General features: G+C 41.6%; 2 protein-coding genes across 4 annotated transcripts in view; one reads left to right on the top strand and one right to left on the bottom strand.

The window, feature by feature from the left end:
• Positions 1-11509, bottom strand: part of Tubgcp5 (tubulin gamma complex component 5) — a 35654-nt gene extending 24145 nt beyond the window's left edge. For 2 of the 3 annotated variants that reach the window (XM_063262318.1, XM_063262319.1), the window contains exons 1-8: positions 11248-11445; positions 9774-9827; positions 9577-9685; positions 6901-6997; positions 6260-6339; positions 5113-5248; positions 1044-1158; positions 366-455 (exon numbers count right to left, since the gene is read on the bottom strand). In XM_063262318.1, coding sequence (XP_063118388.1) covers positions 366-455; positions 1044-1158; positions 5113-5248; positions 6260-6339; positions 6901-6997; positions 9577-9685; positions 9774-9827; positions 11248-11393 — 827 coding nt within the window. In that variant the 5' untranslated portion in view covers positions 11394-11445. Of the gene's footprint in view, positions 1-365; positions 456-1043; positions 1159-5112; positions 5249-6259; positions 6340-6900; positions 6998-9576; positions 9686-9773; positions 9828-11247 lie in introns of all 3 variants that reach the window. The other variant, NM_001107516.1, reaches the window with a different exon arrangement.
• Nipa1 (NIPA magnesium transporter 1) overlaps positions 1-18319 on the top strand; it is a 402283-nt gene that overhangs the window by 226701 nt on the left and 157263 nt on the right. The gene's annotated exons all lie outside the window — the stretch shown is intronic.

Here is an 18319-nt window from a genome sequence, read left to right as displayed (position 1 = left end):
ATATGGATAGAATGTTAGCACCACCTGGACCCAGGGGCTCATCAGAGGTTGCAAGAGACTCACAGTGTTGGGTCTAGCACAGACAACCCTCACAGACACATTTTAAGTATAAGCAGTCAGCAGCAAACCTTGCTTTAAACTCAGGTATTCAAAAATGATGGTCTAACTCAATCCCAAATTATTTAAAATAGGAAAGAATATATCAAAATTACACAATCTTCACAGTAAAATCTATCTAAAGTCTGAAATTCATCCCTAAGGCCTGTTTCTAGCCTCCCAGTAAAATTTCTTGGGTATATTCCTTAAAAGCAAAACAAAACAATTTTCCTTTCAACAGTACAATCTCCGAGGCTGATGCTTCTTACCATAGGGTTTCCCGAATGACCTGTGTCTCAGTAACTACCACCCTGTCATCTGGAACATAGAGCGGGTCACTGCTGTACAGGTGTTGGTCCCTATTAAAGAGCAAACATCAAAGGTCAACAGAAAAGTTTTAAGTAAAATTACTTGCCTCAATGAATATATGCAGCTTTATACTCAGCAATTAAAAAATAAACACAATAAATGTCTTAAGTTCACTCCATATTCATTTTTCAGATTCACTGAAATCTTTTTAGTGAAGCATGTTCAGAGCAACTACAATTGCTTTATCATTCTATTAATTGCTTAAAACTATGCAATTTTTAAAAAATTAGTGTTTTTATAGTAAGTACATTAAAACAGAAATTAAATACAGGCTAGCATATATCAATCTACTTAAATGGAAGATAAACATAGTGCCATTAGTAATTTCATGATATTAAATATTAATTAGAAATTGCTAAAGGGAGGTAAGGTTCAGCTCAGCAAAACAGTGCTGTGTTATGTGTCTAAGGCCTTTGGTTCCTCCCCAGCATGATGTTATGTTTACTGTCGCATACATTCCACTACACTTGTTTAAAACCAACAAGTTTACAATTCATGATTTAAGTCACGAACCAAAGTTATATGCTTAACCATCAAAGTTTGTTCTGTCATTATATTAAATAAGAAGTTCTGCTTACCAGACAGCAGCTAAATTGGAGTGCAAATGTGAACTGTGTGGAATCCGGGAGCGCCTGGTTGTCCAGTACTGATGGACTACATGCTGTTCCAGCCAGCTCCGGCTATCTGGCTCATCTGCCACAAAAAGCGAAACACATATCAATATTTATAGTGACCAGGAACTTTTATCTCTTCATAACGAAAAGTGTAGCTCCCTCAGGATAAAAGCCTATGAGGGCCCTCCATGGCCACTGTCTAGTCTGTGAGAGGGCTGACCTAGAGTTACTCAAATTGTCATAAAGATATAAGATTTAAGAATTAGAAGGACCAGGTGGTGCAGTGCATGCCTTTAAAGCCAGTGCTTGAGAGGGAGAAGCAGGCAGATCTCTGAGTTTGAGGCCAGTTTGGTCTATAGTGAGTTCCAGGGTAGTCAAGACTACACAGAGAAACCCTGTCTTGAAAAACGAAAAGAGGGCTGGAGAGATGGCTCAGTGGTTAAGAGCACTGACTGCTCTTCCAGAGGTCCTGAGTTTAAATCCCAGCAACCACATGGTGGCTCACAACCATCTGTAATGAGATCTGATGCCCTCTTCTGGTGTGTCTGAAGACAGCTACAGTGTACTTACATATAAATAAATAAATAGGGGTTGGGGATTTGGCTCAGTGGTAGAGCGCTTGCCTAGGAAGCGCAAGGCCCTGGGTTCGGTCCCCAGCTCTGAAAAAAAGAAATTAAAAAAAAAAAAAAAAAAAGAAAAACGAAAAGAACTAGAAAGAGGGGATAAAACTGTTAATGCCTATAAATTAATACTAATCATTTACATAAAAACCCAAAGAAACCAACAAACTACCAAATTTACAATGAAGATTCACCAAGAACGCCTAACATAGACAAACCATAGAAACTACACCTACGTAAACAAAGTAAAACAAATTGCTCAAGATTCACAATGAAAATGTGAACAGACACAGAAACCACTAGATGAATACTTGAGAATATAAAAAAGAACCTCACCAATAAACAAACAACCCACAAATCTTAATAAGATTGGGGGTATGCTCAGTGGCAAAGCATTAACAGCACTCACAAGGCTGTGTTTACCTCCATGTAAGGTCTAACATAATACAAGATAATTGGAAAACAACGGAGGTCCTGTCAGCTACTTCAAGTTAAAACTACAAACTTACCAAAACCCTAATAAAAATCCAGTTGGAATTATTTGTCACACTGCTTTTAAAATGTCCACGGAAGAGTACAGGTTCACAAAGAGATAAGGCAATTTTGAAAAGGATAGGATATCCTTTCCATACATAAAGAGAGAAAACCACAAGCTACAAAAACATAAAGTCAAAAAACAAACAAACAAAAAAACCCCCCAAAAACAAAACAAAACAAAAAAAAAAAACAACAAACAAAACATAAAGTCTGTCCCTGGTAGGCAAACACTAAAGTAACAGAAGATGTGTAAAAAAGTACAAAGGAGAACTTGATGCATAATCAAGATAAAACCATCAAACAAGGATGTTACTAGGAAACTGTCTCATGAAATGGTAGAAAAATAAACTGGACCCTTTAATCTCATGGCATATAAAAATATGGAGACATCTAATGATCCAAATGAGCCTCTATTTAGAGTCCAGTCAGGTAAGTGTAGTCTTATCTCTCTTTAAGGAAAGCTCTCTTTGCAACAGATGGAAACAAGTACAGAAAAAGATAACCAACCAAAATGCAGATCTGTAGAGCCCAATCCCAACTGATGCATCTGCAAGGCTCCTGCACCTAAGGCTCAGAAACCACTGCAGAACCGCATGCAGAAAGCCTAGAATAATAGGGAGTTTGCTTTGAGGTTCTTTCTGTCTCCTAGGATGTCAGTAAACCTCGTCATAAAGTCTCACCGACACTGCTGCCTGAACATGACTCGAACAACAGACAACGCTACTGTGGATTTGAGAAAGTTCACGAGACGGAAACCCTACACAAAGAACTACACGCAACCAAGGAATGCTGAGAGCTGGGGTGGGGGAAGCCTTCCCCAGGAGAGAACACACCAACTGGTTGTCAATACTAAAAGTAAATGGTCAGCCCTGAAAACATACATACAGTCTGAGTAAGTTGTATTCATGTATGAAACAAGAAAAAAGCTATGAATTTGAAAGAGAACAAAAGGAGGAGTCATTTGGGAGGGTTTGGAGAAAGGAAAGGAGAAATGATGTAATTGTATTATAATCTCAAAAAAATAAAAGAGAAGAAGTTCCTCCCCAAATGCAACAATAATAAAACAAGCACTCACAAAAATACAGGGAAATGTTCGTTTTCAGCAGAAATCTCAAGACAAACACTGACCATCTGAAAAATTGTTGTTTAAGAATTTAAAATTTCTATTTATGTGTATGAGTATGTGTGTGCATGCAGTACCCAGAGAAGCTAGAAGAGGGTGCTGTAACCCTGTGGAGCTGGGTTACAGGAGGTTCTGAGCAGCTCACCTGGAAGCTTAGAACTGAATTCTGCTCCTCGGAGAGCAGCAAGTTCTCTTAAGCGCTCAGCCACTTCTTCAGAGGCTCAACTTCACAGGTTTGATTGAAAAATATGAGGAACAGAGATTATTTTTGATTTAAGCAAGATGATTAAAAGTTATCTGCAAAATGCTGACCTTAAAAACTGGAGCAGAGAAGGCAATAGATAGAAAAACCAAATGAAGCTGGGCATGATGGAACACTTCTCTAATTCCTTCACTCAGGAGTTAGAGGGGGGAGAACGGAGTCAAAGAGACCGTCTGGAAACAACCCAAACTCCAGGGGAACAAGTAAATAGATGATAGCGATCATCAAGAAATACAGAGAAGAGGCAAGTCAACAAATACGTGAAGTCCTTAAAGAAGCAATCAGTTAAGTGCAAACAGTAATTCCCTAGAGCTAATTGGATCCTTAGATTTGAAGGCAGGAACTGGTATCAAAGTCAAACTCTCACACAAGTGCAGATAGCCGAGGTAAGCTGGGGTCTATCATCAAGGGAAAATGTGTTGGAAACAGAACTGCAAACTCCAGACTTGAATGACAGTTTAAGAACAGAGGAGGAGACATTCCCATGCTAATATGGACAGATCTTAGGATCGAGTTCTAAGGAAAGGAAGGAAGATTTACATATAAATGCCAGTTATGTAACTTAACATACCAGTTAGCACAATGTTTGCAATGCAGAACAGTGACTGATAAAAATTAGAACAAGTATTTAAAACTCGCCAACAGGAAAGGGGTATTAAGACTGGGATACAGAAATAAAAGAGAACAAAATATCGTCTTTATCTATATTCTAGTATTTTCTAAAATGTCTACCAATCCTAGTTGCTCACTGTTCGATGAAAATATGAGCATTCAAGTCAAAACAAACCCTGCAATCTTTCTTCATTTACTAAATTCAGAAAGGTTAATTCTTCTACAACAACAAAGAACACATTTAGGACCAAATTATCAGAACTACTATAGAAAAACTACATTCTAGGACTGGCTCGATGGCTCGATGGTTAACAACATTGGATGTTCTTGAAGAGGACTCAACTGTGATCCCAAGCACCCACATGGTGGTTCATAACCATCTCTAACTCCAATTCTAGGGGATCTGATGCCCTCTTCTATCTCTGTGGGTATAAGGCATGTACATGGTATAAACAAAAACATAGCATCCTCCCTACACATAAAATAGCAATTAAAATATTAGCATATTAGTGCTTTGTTTCCTTTTTGAACTGACAGAAAGGGTAAAAGCTAGAGTGCTACGTCTTAGGCATACATTCAATCTACTAGCCCAGCAGTTCTCAACCTGTGGGCCACATCAGACACCCATAGCATAGCAAATATTATTATGGTTCATGACAGTAGCAAAATTACAGTTAGGAAGTAACAATGAAAAAATGTTATGGTTGTGGGTCAGCACAGCCCGAGGAGCTGCATTAAAGGGTTGCAGCATTAGGAATGCTCAGAACCACTGTACTAGGAATGTCAGAACTCACAATATGCTCAGCAATGCCGCTGATCTGAATCCTGCCACTTGAGCCCTCTTGTGAGAAAACACCAGCACTGAACCATGTATAATACCTTCCCAGCAGACTTGAAGGCCTCCTTTTCTGTTGTGGTCTTGTTCTTCTAATGGAGTCCTGTCTACCTGTATCCCAGAGTCTTCTCTGCTTAAGGGCTGCTGGGTATCTTCATCGTCACTGTCTTCAGACCAATTCTGATTTAAGGAGAAAAATGATCACACTCTTGAGACTGTAACCATTAGAGTGACTTAGGCCTAAAAATGAAGAACATTTCTGAAGAGAAGCAAAGGCCAAATAAAACCTTCTTTATTGCATAAGTTTCCACAATGGAACTGTCTGATTTGAGGTGATAAAAACCTGAAGACTAAAGATCTAGTCCATGATGTCTACATGCATGGGAATAGTGTAGATAAAGGCTAAGTGTAGGAAGGAGACCGGAAGAGGGGAGAGAAAGGTGACGAGAAAGGACAGAGTGCAGACAGAAGTTTCTGAGTCATGAAGAGCTATAGAAAACTAATTTGTTTTTAGTTTCACTTCAGCCAGTTTTACTTGTGGTGAAAATGTGAATTCAGCTTTCTTTGAATAGAAGTAGCAAGAACCACTTCTGAATTCCAAAAGAATCCCACATGTACTATTGCTTTGAGTTAGTGACTGAGAATAATGCATGCTTTTTAATATCCTTGATTAATAGTACAATAGGAACTAAATATAATTAATTACTTAGTATATTTATTACACTGACCTATTTGAAAATAATCATTTTGGGGAGGGGTATTGTAATTTGAAAAAAAATTTCCCCTTTCCTTCTGTTTAAAACAACACCAAATAATTATAATATAGTATTATTTAATATGTAAATTACATTAATATACATTCACTTAACCCAGAATATTAACAAATCTACCATACTCCACAGCTTAAAAAATTAATATTTCCATTCTACTTAGAGAGTGTACATATGCATACACATGATGTTCACCCATGGCTCACATGGGTAGATCAGAGGACAACTTGCAGGAGTTTCTCCTTTTCATGCAAGTCTGGTGTTTGGGTCTGGCAGTAAGCACCTTTACCTGAGGAGCGGACTCCTTGGCTTAGTGTGGCGATCATGTTAAACAGTATGCTTTGTGGCAGAAGGACACACCAGGACTACTGCTGCCACGGGGGCAGGCACTTACATTTGTATGAGCAGAACCGCCACTCACCGGTGTGTCCATATCTGGACCAAGGCCAACTTCTTCACCTTCCATCAAGTATTTTCCCCAGTCAAAATCATCCTTCTTTTCTAAAATTGAACAAAAGGATCTCATCAGCTTTATCATAAGTATCTGGGAGAAAAAAACCCCAACAACCCTAAAACCCATAAAGCTACATAGTAAAGAAGCCCATATAAAACTCAAAATACATCCAAGGAACTAAGTTTGAAAACATCAAGGCAGTTGGAAGTGGGAGGTAGACGATGTTTGCCCAGCATGCATGGAGCTGAAGGTCAGCTCTGTAACACTGGGAAACTGGGCAATGGGGCGCACGCCTGAGATCCTTGACCTTAAGAGAGTTCAAGGCTATTGAGTGTGAAGCCAGCCTGGGTACATGAAACCTTGTCTTAAAAAAAGAGAAAGTGAGCAAGGGAGAGACACTTAATAAATCTGAATTTCAATATATCTTTTATCACTTGAATTAATTCACCCTCAAGTGTTGAGTTTTCTCTTCATAAAATAAAAGTCTAACTTTACAGGGTTTTGGTTTGTTTTGTTAAGACAGGGTTTCTCTGTGTAGCCTTGGCTATGATTTTGCAGCTTTTAATAAATCCCAATTATAGATAATAAATTTGTATCTGGTAACATACCCACTTCTTTCTCTCTCGGTGTTTCCACATAATTGCTGTTTGAAGGAGAATCAGACAGACACAGAAGGAGTGACAGTATGGAATAATGTGTATCTGTCTTTAAAACAAACACAGAAAAGAGTGAGTCAGCCTGAGGGTGGCGAGTGCTGTTGAAACCAGACTGAGAAAGAGCTACACAACAGCTGTTTACACACCTACTTTGCTTATTTTAGGAAATACAAGTTATCATAAATAAATCGTAGTCTCCAACCTTCTTCCACAATTCAAATGTTTTCATATAAGGAATCTAAGTCACATGAGATTTGGTTCTCTATTTCTAACAAAGTAAGACATTTACATTTGACTGGGCTAAAGGAACTGTAATACAATTCTTTAGAACATGATATTATGGCTAAAAGTGAAGTTCCTGTCCAGTAGCAATATGCATCCTGAAGACTAAACATATCTAGCAGTTTGACTATCTGACCTCTATAAGAATCACATTTACACTCAGCACAAATACTGCACAGAGTACAAATGTACCTGTTTGCTAAACTCAGACAAGTGAAAGATGCTCTTGGTCTTTATTTTTAAGGATTTATTTTTTTATTTTATGTGTATGGGTACTTTGCATGCAGCACTCTCATAGACCAGAAGAGGGCGCTGGATTCCCTGGAACTGGATTTACAGGCATTTGTGAGTGGTGCTGGAACTGAACCTAGGTCCTCTGGCTAAGTAGTAGTTGCTCCTAACTGCTGAGTTATTTCTCCAGCTATTGGTGTTAAGTTTGCATTTATCTTATGGAGGGGTCAGCACTTAAAAAACAAACAAACAAACAAAACCAAGTCTTTTGATTTTCCTTTACTAGAAACCATGTTGTCAGAACTTTTTCAAGTCTCAATATATCTGTTATGATTCTCACAACGAATCAAATTTACCTAATGGAAATTTACCTTTCTGCATGTTAGCCTATAACCCAAAGTTCTGTGTTGTATCTTTCCTTGTTCACTGATGTCTAAACTGCAGTGTTAGCTATGCAGAAAACAGTTAATGGAGATCCAAGTAGTCAAAGCTTCAAACATTCTCCAGAAGGGTTTGTTTTTATGCATGGCTCGCAGTCAACTACTACTTAACAGGCCTTAGAATTTTTAACTGGTCAGTAATAGGAAAGCTCATGTCGAGAATCATAGTGTCCTATTTTTTCTTAAAATACTTTTTTTTGGAACAATTATGTTTTTTTCTTTAAAAAATCTAGAATTTCAGTAAATGTAGCCAGTAAATACTTTGCTTTAGGCAAGGTCGTAGTATGTAGATGGCCTTGAACTTGCAACCCTCTGGTTCTCTTTCCTCACACTAAGACAACAGGTACAAGATTCAGAGCTAACCCTCACACTGAAAGCATGTGATCTCCCCCTTCCTGGGTCTTGGTGATCTCAGCCAGAATGCCCGTTTCCATCTCTATTTGTCTGTGAATTTCCTAATCTCATTTTTCTTTAGGGCTGACTAACATTCCACTGTACAAATACGCTACATTTGTATTATCCATTCGTCAGCTGATGGACTAGTCGGCTGTTTCCATTTCTTGGCTTTGTGAAAGCAGTGAACGGGACGAGCAGGAACCTCAATAGGAGGATATAGAGTCCTTTGGGTGTAGATTTATTTGTAGTTTTTGAGGCAGAAACCGTTCTCTGTCCACAATAGGGCAGGTATACAAGGCCACATGCCCATGACTACAGAGGCAGCACAAATGAAGATTTTATGCATTAAAATAAAAAAGGACACAAAATTGGGTGGGTAGAAAGGAGGGATGGGTCTGAGAGGAGCTGGAGTGGTGGTGAATACAGACAAAATTCACTGTATGAAATTCTCAAAAGACCCAAAACAGCACCACCACCAAAATAGAGCACAGATGTGCACATATACAAACCTTCATTCTAGTACACAACAAATGATGTAATCTCCGTTTAATTTTTATCACTCGTCACTTAACATTTTGAGAAGTACATCACTAGGCAGTTTTATCCTTGTGTGAGTGCACCTCATAGATTACACTTATATAAACTTAAGGGTACAGCCTATCACATATGTATGTGCTTAGTTTCTGTTTTATTCATCCCTTTCCTGACTGTCATCTACACTAGTTAATGGTAATAAACCATAGCAATGATGATATCAGAATAAGAAGATATCAGTGCTGAGAATTCTTGTGGCAAGGGTGGCCTTGGAGCCCCTGACATAATATAAAAGCACATTTTGGATCTAGAATACAGCTGCTATTTGAGAAATTCAAGGTAACCAAACAGGGCTGATTCCCATAACCATGGTCAATTCCAAGTGAGAGGAGCAAACAAGGGCATGTTGCTCATTTCATAACAAACCCGAGGCAACAGTTAACTCATTCTCAAGGAGGCCCTGCTCCAGTCAGGGACATTACTAAATAGACTGCGTATGAAGAGGTAACGCATTGATGATAATTATACCGCAAAGAGTGAATACAAAAGCCTGGCAGTATTAATAGCTGTGGCACCTGCTTTTAATCCCAGCATTCTGGAAGCAAAGACAGGCGTATCTCGGATCTCGACAGCAGCTTGGTCTACAAGGTGGGTTCACAGAAAACCCTGTCTCAGAACAACAAAGTAGCAGCAACAAGAACAAGAAAAGCCAATACAAATGGAGAACTCACAACTGAAGGCTTACCTTTATTTTCTCTGTGCTGGGAAGAGCTACATTTAGAAACTCCTTAGTTAATCTCTTCCAACTAGCAGCTTTGCTGAGATCAGAATGGATGGTGAGTTTCTCATAAATTCTGAAATATTAAAAAAATCAGTTGATACCAAAATAATTTAAGAAAACACATCAATGAATACATATAGATATACAGAGAAACGACATACCCTTCTATTGTTTTTTCTACTTTGTGACTGTTGACATCCAAGAAACGATGAAATCTGGTAAAGATAAAATAGTTTTAATGCCAATATTGCATGACAATACTTAACGTCATATAGCTCTCCATATCCCTGCATATGTCTGATACTTCTTCTACAATCTGTCCTTTGGCTCCTTTGTCTTTTCATGGGTCCCATAGTTATGTTCACTATAACATATTTTCTTAGGGTTTTTGCAAAATCTAGTGGCTCCGAACTCACTAGGAGGCTAAGGATAGCCTTCAACTCGCAGCAATCCTCCTGCCTGAGCTACTCAAGTGGGTCTAATTTTTAGCACAAAATACTGATGTGATTACAGGCATACATCATTGTGACTGGATGTTCTTTGTCTTTTTAATGTAAGAGAGAGGCCCAGTGAAATCTTAACATTCGCCCTCTGAGTAATTTTGCTAAAGGTGCAAAATAAAACACAAAGAAAAGCATAGTCAAATACAATTACCACATATTTAGGAAGCTTTGGGAAGGGTCTGGAGAGATGGCTTAGGGGTTAAGACTCCTTGCCTTTGTTCCAGGCCCCCAGGTTCTATTCACAGAACACACAAACTATAACCAGAGTTCCAGGTGATCAGCTGTTTGGGTACCAGGCACACACACGCACATGTATACATAGAGGCAAATCACTCACACGTAAACAACAGTGGGACCAAAGGCTCGTTGATGTAATAACAAACAACATTTGGAAATAAAGCAGCTGTAATACAATGTGAATGTTACATGTTTTCTACTGGTGACAGAGTGATACCTATGCTTTCACTACTGCTGTTATAGTATGCAACATCTTATGTCTCTCCCAACTCTAAAGTGATTATCACCTGCCTCAAGCCTGCCACTAGAAAAATTACTTGTGCTACAATTGCTTTCTGGGTTATTTAGCTTACTTGAATCATTGCTCTTTTTACAGATCATAATTAGAAATCGCACTCGTTGTTTTGGATAGTTGGCATGCTATGAACCTGAGAGGTCTGTATTCTCACGACCTAGGCACACTCATGTCTGCGTTTACAATCAGGATCGTAGAGCTTGACAAACTGTTCACTGTTTAAGGTGATTTTACTAGGCATGCTATGTGTGGCTCAGTAGTAGAACTTGAATTTGTTTTATGCAAAAAGAGGACACAGAAGCAGGGAAATCTGCAAGTGGCCGGAGCAAGAGTAGAGGGGAGTTGGTGATGTGATCAGAATTTCGCGCTAAAAATTCACTTTTCCAGCCATTAAATGACTTCTGACGTGCAAAGTACTGCGTGAGGGAGAGCAGAGTCAACAGCTCTCTAGGATGTGCCGCTGCAACTGCGTGTTTCTCGTAAGGGCACTTAGGGGAAACCAAGGCACAGCAGCAGCCGGCGGTTTCCAGGAGGCCGCACTCCTGACCCGGATCCGCCCGCCAGCCCGCCCGGCGTTAGCCCGCAGCCGCGCTCCCACACCTGAAGTTGGACCAGGCGAAGTCCAGGGCCATTTGGAAGTTGGAATCCGCCTCATCCTGCAGGCCAGTGACCTGCCGGACGAGCTCACGCACATCGTGTTCCAGTTGTCTGTCCATCCGGCTCCCGGACGACTTAGGCCGGGCCATACCCACGACCTACCTATCAGGTCTCCGCTAAGCGGCGACTGTTCTCGCGAGAGTTCTGCTTGTCGCGGCACTGGGCTTTCGAGATTTGGAGACTGTTTCCGGGAGCGTTCAGGCAGCCCCGGTGCTGTGCCTGGAGGCGGTGCTCACGGGCTTGGTGTTTAGTTGTTGGATGCGGTTTGTCTGTGTATGGGAAAGAGATGTGCTCTTTTTGCTTGTACGTTAGGAAATCTGAGTGTTTTCAGAGAGCTAGCTATTATTTATGATTAGTCGTTGTTAATAATGGACTCTGGATAGCCTTGATTAATGGTTTAGATTCGTATGCATTTTGAGGCAATCACTTTTCCCATTCAGGGTATAGTTTACGACATTTTCCAACACCATGACTAATTTGTTAATGCTCCGGGCTTCAGTTTCTTCTCCAGATGACCTAAACTAGGCTCTCAGTACTCCCCAACTTAATACAAGTTTCTGGTTAGACTAGGGACTTAGGTTAAAACCGAGATAGCGTCCATTTATTTATTACAGTGGTTCTCAACCTAATGCTGTGACCCTTTAATATAGTTCTTCATGTTGTGATGACCCATAATCATTAAATTATTTCGTTGCTACTTCATAACTATAATTTTGCTAGTGTCATGAATCGTAAATATCTGATATGCGACTCCTTTGGTGGGGGGCTCACTGCCCACATGTTGAAAACTGCTGGTTTATTTAGGTAAAGTGGAGATGTGAGGGCGAGCTGTCTGTCACCCACTTGATGGTGAGGGATGTTTCTCCCTTGCTGCTCCATGTGCACCTAACTTGGGTTAGGTGAACCTTCCCTATTGAGGAGGACTGCTCATTGGTACAGTACCAGTAGCTGTGCTCGTTGCAAGAACCCTCAAACAAGTTAAGAAAGGGAAAGTGGGCCATACAGCTGGCTTACTCAATAAGGTTGCTTGCTGTTAGGCCTGGCTGCTTGCATCCTATCCTCTGGACTCACATGAAAGAGAGACCCAAGTTCCACAAGGAGTCTAATAATCTCCACATGTGCATAGTTCTACCCCATATGAAATAAAATTTAAAGCGTAATTTTAAAAATATAAAAAAGGGGAAAGCACTCTCGAGGGTAGGAGTGGACTAGTTAGCTGAAGGGTAAAGTCACAGAGTCCCAGCTGATGCCTTTGAACCTTTATAAACATTTACATTTATATAGCACCTGCCACTCCAATTTATATCTGGCTTAATTTTTCTTGCTTGTGCTCTGCTTATTAGATGAATCCCTCATGAGGAAGGGCTTTGAAGCTGTTGAGATCAGGCTATTACTCCATATTGGATAAAACAGTTGTTATCGCCCGAGCTGTGCATTGTCCCAGGAGACTGTTTTACAAGAGGCTTTCTACACCGTTGTACTGCCGAGTAGACCTAGAAAAGGCAGGCACCTGAATAAAGACCATTAACTTGTCCCTGGGACTAGAAAGGGAGCTACGCTGTAAGTTGAATGGGGGAGGATTGGAACTACGAGGGCCCAAGGACTTATCAGATACCACAGATGGAGAAAATGCTGTGTCTCCCTCATGTAGATCCATCCTATAAGTGATAGACACTTATTACTGTGATGTTATGGCTGCACACAGACCTATTATTTGGTGTGTTCTTCAGGGACTGAAGGGATCCTGTTTGGATCTGGAGCTAATCGGCAGTGTCCTGGTCTTGACTTATTTCCTGCTCTGGACCAGGTTTGCTGTTTTCATCCAGCATCCAGATGTTGCAGCTTCGTTCTCAAACCTGACCCCAAGCAGTATTTTCTACCAGAAATCTTTTCTCCATCCACTTCTTAAGCATCTGAACTCATTCATTCTGTAGCCTAGATGCACACACACACACACACACACACACACACACACACACACACACACACACACACAGGGACAGAGACCGAGAGAGAGACACACACAGAGAGAGACAGACAAAGAGAAACATAGAGACAGAAAGATTTGGATATATTTATTGTGTGCTGTGTGATATGAGAGTTGATATTGATAATTAAGGTTGGAATAAAGAACTTGGATTTTAAGGCGAATTGCTATCATTAAAGCCAGCAAACCCTGTGAATTTATTGCTATTCAATAAATTCTGACATTATGGAAAGACACTGCAGGTGTGCTCATGACAAGCTTCCTCTGCCAACTGGCTTGAGCTCTGTCCATCTGTGTGTAAAGCTCAGATGAGGAAACTTCCAGTTTTCCCGAAAATAGGCTTTATTTGTATGTTAATCTGGGTGCTGTAGTCTCCTGTCCCTATTCTATTGTCATATTCTCATCCACAGTTTTGGGACATTAAGAGACCTAGGAGGGATTTGAGAGCAAGGATGGCTAAGATTAAAAACTCAGGTGACAGCAGATGCTGGCAAGGATGTGGACAAAGAGGAACACTCCTCCATTGTTGGTGGGATTGCAAACTAGTACAACCACTCTGGAAATCAGTCTGTCAGTTCCTCAGAAAATTGGCCATTCCACTACACGAGGACCCAGCTATACCTCTCCTGGGCATATACCCAAAAGATGCTCCAACATACAACAAAGACACGTGCTCCACTATGTTCATCGCAGCCTTATTTATAATAGCCAGAAGCTGGAAAGAACCCAGACATCCTTCAGCAGAGGAATGGATACAGAAAATGTGGTACATTTACACAATGGAATATTACTCAGCTATCAAAAACAATGACTTTATGAAATTCGTAGGCAAATGGATGGAACTAGAAAATAACATCCTGAGTGAGGTAACCCAGTCACAAAAACACACATGGTATGCACTCACTGATAAGTCGATATTAGTCAGAAAGTTCGGAATACCCATGATACAACTCACAGACCATATGAAGCTCAAGAAGAAGGAAATCCTAAGTATGGGTGCTTCAGTTCTTCTTAGAAGGGAGAACAAAATACAGGAGGTAGAGGGTGGGAGAAATTTGGGAGGGGAAAAAGGGGGGCAGGATCAGTTATGGGAAGAGACAGGGATGATATACAAAGGGTCAGGAAATTGAACAGAGGTGTGTAGCAATGGGGGATGGGGTACTGGGGGTAGCCACCAGAAAGTTCCTGAAGTCAGGAAAGCAAGAGGCTCCTAGGATCCAATGGGGATGAGATGAACTGAAATGCCCAACAGGGGAGGGAGAACTTTTAGAGACCATATCCAGAGGTTAGGCAAGGCCCCTGGTTGGAAGATGGGACCACCCACTCATGTCCAAATTTTTAACCCAGAATTGCTCCTGTCTAAAGGAAATACAGGAACAAGGTATGGAGCAGAGACTGAAGGAAAGGCCATCCAGAGACTTCCCCGCCTGGGAATTCATCCCATATTTAGACACCAAACCCAGATACTATTGCGAATGCCAAGAAGTGCTTGCTGACAGGAACCTGTTATAGCTGTCTTCTGAGAGGCTCTGCAAGAGCCAGACAAATACAGATGGGGATATTCACAGCCAATCATTGGACTGAGCACGGGGACCCCAATGGAGGAGTCAGGGAAAGGACTGAAGGAGCTAAAGGGGTTTGTGACCCCTTATAAAGAACAATCATATCAACCAACCAGACCCCCCAGAGCTCTCAGGAACTAAACTACCAACCAAAGAATACACATGGAGGGACCCATGGCTCCAGCTGCATATGTAGCAGAGGATGGCCTTATCTGGCATTAATGGGAAGAGAGGCCCTTGGTCCTATGGAGGCTTGATGCCCCAGTGTAGGGGAATGCAGGGTGGTGAAGTGGGAGTGGGTGGGTGGGGGAGCACCTGCATAGAAGCAGGGGGAGGGGAGATAGGATCAGACGTTTGTGGAGGGAAACCAGGAAAGGGAATATCATTGGAAATGTAATAAAATAAAATATACAATTAAAAAAAGATTAAATGATTTTTTAAAAAAAGAGGCTTAGAAGGATCCAAAGACTGACTGAATAGGCTTGAATTTCGTATAGTAGTTGGCTGGAATCAGCATGGTAGGGATTTTGGTTTGAAAACTGTCATGTGTGTGTCTGAGAAGACACAAATTTTACAAGATTTTTGTCTTAGTTTGGGTTTTATTGCTCTGAAGAGACACCATGACCGAGGCAACTTTTACAAAGGCAATCATCTAACTGGGGCTGGCTTACAGTTTCAGAGGTTTGGTCTATTGTCATGGTGGAAAGCATGGCAGGGTGCATGGTGCATGGTGCTAGAGAAGGCAGGAGGAGACCAATTCACTGGGCATAGCTTGAGCTTGAGAGAGCTCAAAGCCCACCCCCACAGTGACACACTTCCTCTAGCAAGGTCACACCTCCTAACAGTCAACACTCCCTATGGTCAAGCATTCAAACATGAATCTATCGGGATTAAACCTATTCAAACCACCACAACGATAATACAAGGGTTTTTTTTTTTTAATTAACTTGAGTGTTTCTTATTTATATTTCTTTTTTTTAAATATTTTATTTATTTATTATATATGAGTACATTGTAGCTGTCTTCAGACACACCAGAAGAGGGCATCAGATTTCATTACAGATGGTTGTGAGCCACCATGTGGTTGCTGGGATTTGAACTCAGGACCTCGGGAAGAACAGTCGGTGCTCTTAACCTCTGAGCCATCTCTCCAGCCCCTTATTTATATTTCGAGTGTTATTCCCTTTCCCGGTTTCCAGGCAAACATCCCCCTAATCCCTCCCCCTCCCCTTCTTTACTTGTGTTCCCCTCCCCATCCTCCCCCCATTGCCGCCCTCCCCCCAACAATCACGTTCACTGGGGGTTCAGTCTTAGCAGGACCCAGGGCTTCCCCTTCCACTGGTGCTCTTACTAGGATATTCATTGCTACCTATGAGGTCAGAGTCCAGGGTCAGTCCATGTATAGTCTTTAGGTAGTGGCTTAGTCCCTGGAAGCTCTGGTTGCTTGGCATTGTTGTACTTTTGGGGTCTCGAGCCCCTTCAAGCTCTTCCAGTTCTTTCTCTGATTCCTTCAACGGGGGTCCTATTCTCAGTTCAGTGGTTTGCTGCTGGCATTCGCCTCTGTATTTGCTGTATTCTGGCTGTGTCTCTCAGGAGCGATCTACATCCGGCTCCTGTCGGCCTGCACTTCTTTGCTTCATCCATCTTGTCTAATTGGGTGGCTGTATATGTATGGGCCACATGTGGGGCAGGCTCTGAATGGGTGTTCCTTCAGTCTCTGTTTTAATCTTTGCCTCTCTCTTCCCTGCCAAGGGTATTCTTGTTCTCCTTTTAGAGAAGGAGTGAAGCATTCACATTTTGATCATCCGTCTTGAGTTTCATTTCTTCTAGGCATCTAGGGTAATTCAAGCATTTGGGCTAATAGCCACTTATCAATGAGATAATACAAGGTTTAAGCTGGAGAGACTGTTGGCCCTGGGGCCAGAGGGTACAAGGACAACACAGGCCATCCTTACACCATCTCTTCCATCCTCACCTCCAGGGTGTAACTCTCCTTGGCCTCCACTCCCTGCATCCCCTAGGGCAGCAGGAGCAGCAGCAGCATGTTCAGTTGAAGCTGTGGAGAATGTGTCTGTCTGGGTTCTTCTCTGAGAAACTAAGAAGGCCTAGAGAAGCCCCACTAGAAGCAGGGGTGAGGCCAAGACAGTGGCTGCCTCAGAGGGGGAGCTACAGAGCCCAACACTGTCATGGCCCTTGGCCCTTGAAGAGCAACCACCCAGCATGGCTTCTGGAACCCTCAGACTAACATATCCCACACATGAGTATCACCTTCTCTCCCTTCCTCCCTACCTCCCCCCTCCCCCACCTTGTTACCATCCTTCCCATTGGCTGATATTTTCTGCACAGTGAAGAATGGGCTCCCCTTGACCACATTCAAGAGCCTTCCTTGGGACTATGGATATTGGGTCTGGTAGGGGAACTGGCAAACAGTGAGGTGGAGGCAAATAGTGGAGTGAAGTGAATGGAGTTTTTTGAGCTCTCAGTAGAGGAAGACCAAGGATCTGTAGACAGGATGGTAGAAAATACAGAGACAGACACCTCTGGTGTTCTATTCTTGGGGGACCTAGAGTGAGACTTCTCTGCTGGGAATGTCCCATGCTGGCCACTAACAGAGCTAGCAGTCAATTTCTGCTGCTACTGAGGGAAATATTTTTCAACGGTGTAGGTACTGGCTGTGGACTTCTGTGAATGGATCAGCAGCCATAGTGCCAGGAGAATGGATTTATTGCAAAGTCTCCATGCTGCTCAAGATCCTCTCCACTGCCTTTTGTTTTTTTAATTTACACTCCATAAACATTAGATTTAGCGCATATTCTCCAGCAGGTTTAAATTTGTGTGAAAATAGCAAACAGCTCCCCAGGCGACTACACGTTTGCATTCCCACTCTGCATTGAATTCTGTATGTGCCACACCCAGTCTAGCATTTGGAATTATGACTGTACTTAACCATTCATCCTATTCATTCTTCACTTTCAGTCATTCTAGTTGCCATGTGTGAGCATCTCACTCTGGTTTTCACTTGTAATTTCCTACCAGCAAACTATGTTAAATGTATTTGCATGTGTCATTGATTACTAATTTTTTTTTTTTTAGTTTTCCATAGTAAATGATTTTATTTATTTTAAATTTATATTTATTTATTTACACCCCAAACACTGCCCCCTCTCAGTCGTTCCCCACAAAAACATCTCTCCATCCTCCCTCCCCTTCTCTGTAACCGTGTATTCCCCTGGGTATCCCCCTCATCCCAGAGCATTGAGTCTCTTCTAGTGTAGACTCATTCTCTTCCAGTGAGGCCTGAAAAGGCAGCCCGTTTGGGGAAGGACACTATAGACAAGCTACAGTTTTAGGGAGAGTTTCCAGTACAGTTTTTGGGGGACCCACTTGAAGACTGAGCTGCATGTCTGTTACATATGAGCAGGGGGTGCCTCACTGCAGTCCATGTGTGTTGTTTGTTGGTGGCTTA

Source organism: Rattus norvegicus, chromosome 1 (genome assembly GCF_036323735.1).
Source record: "Rattus norvegicus strain BN/NHsdMcwi chromosome 1, GRCr8, whole genome shotgun sequence".
NCBI lineage: Eukaryota > Metazoa > Chordata > Mammalia > Rodentia > Muridae > Rattus > Rattus norvegicus.
Note: the sequence above shows the minus strand (reverse complement) of the source record. Positions and strands in the feature narration are given on the sequence as shown.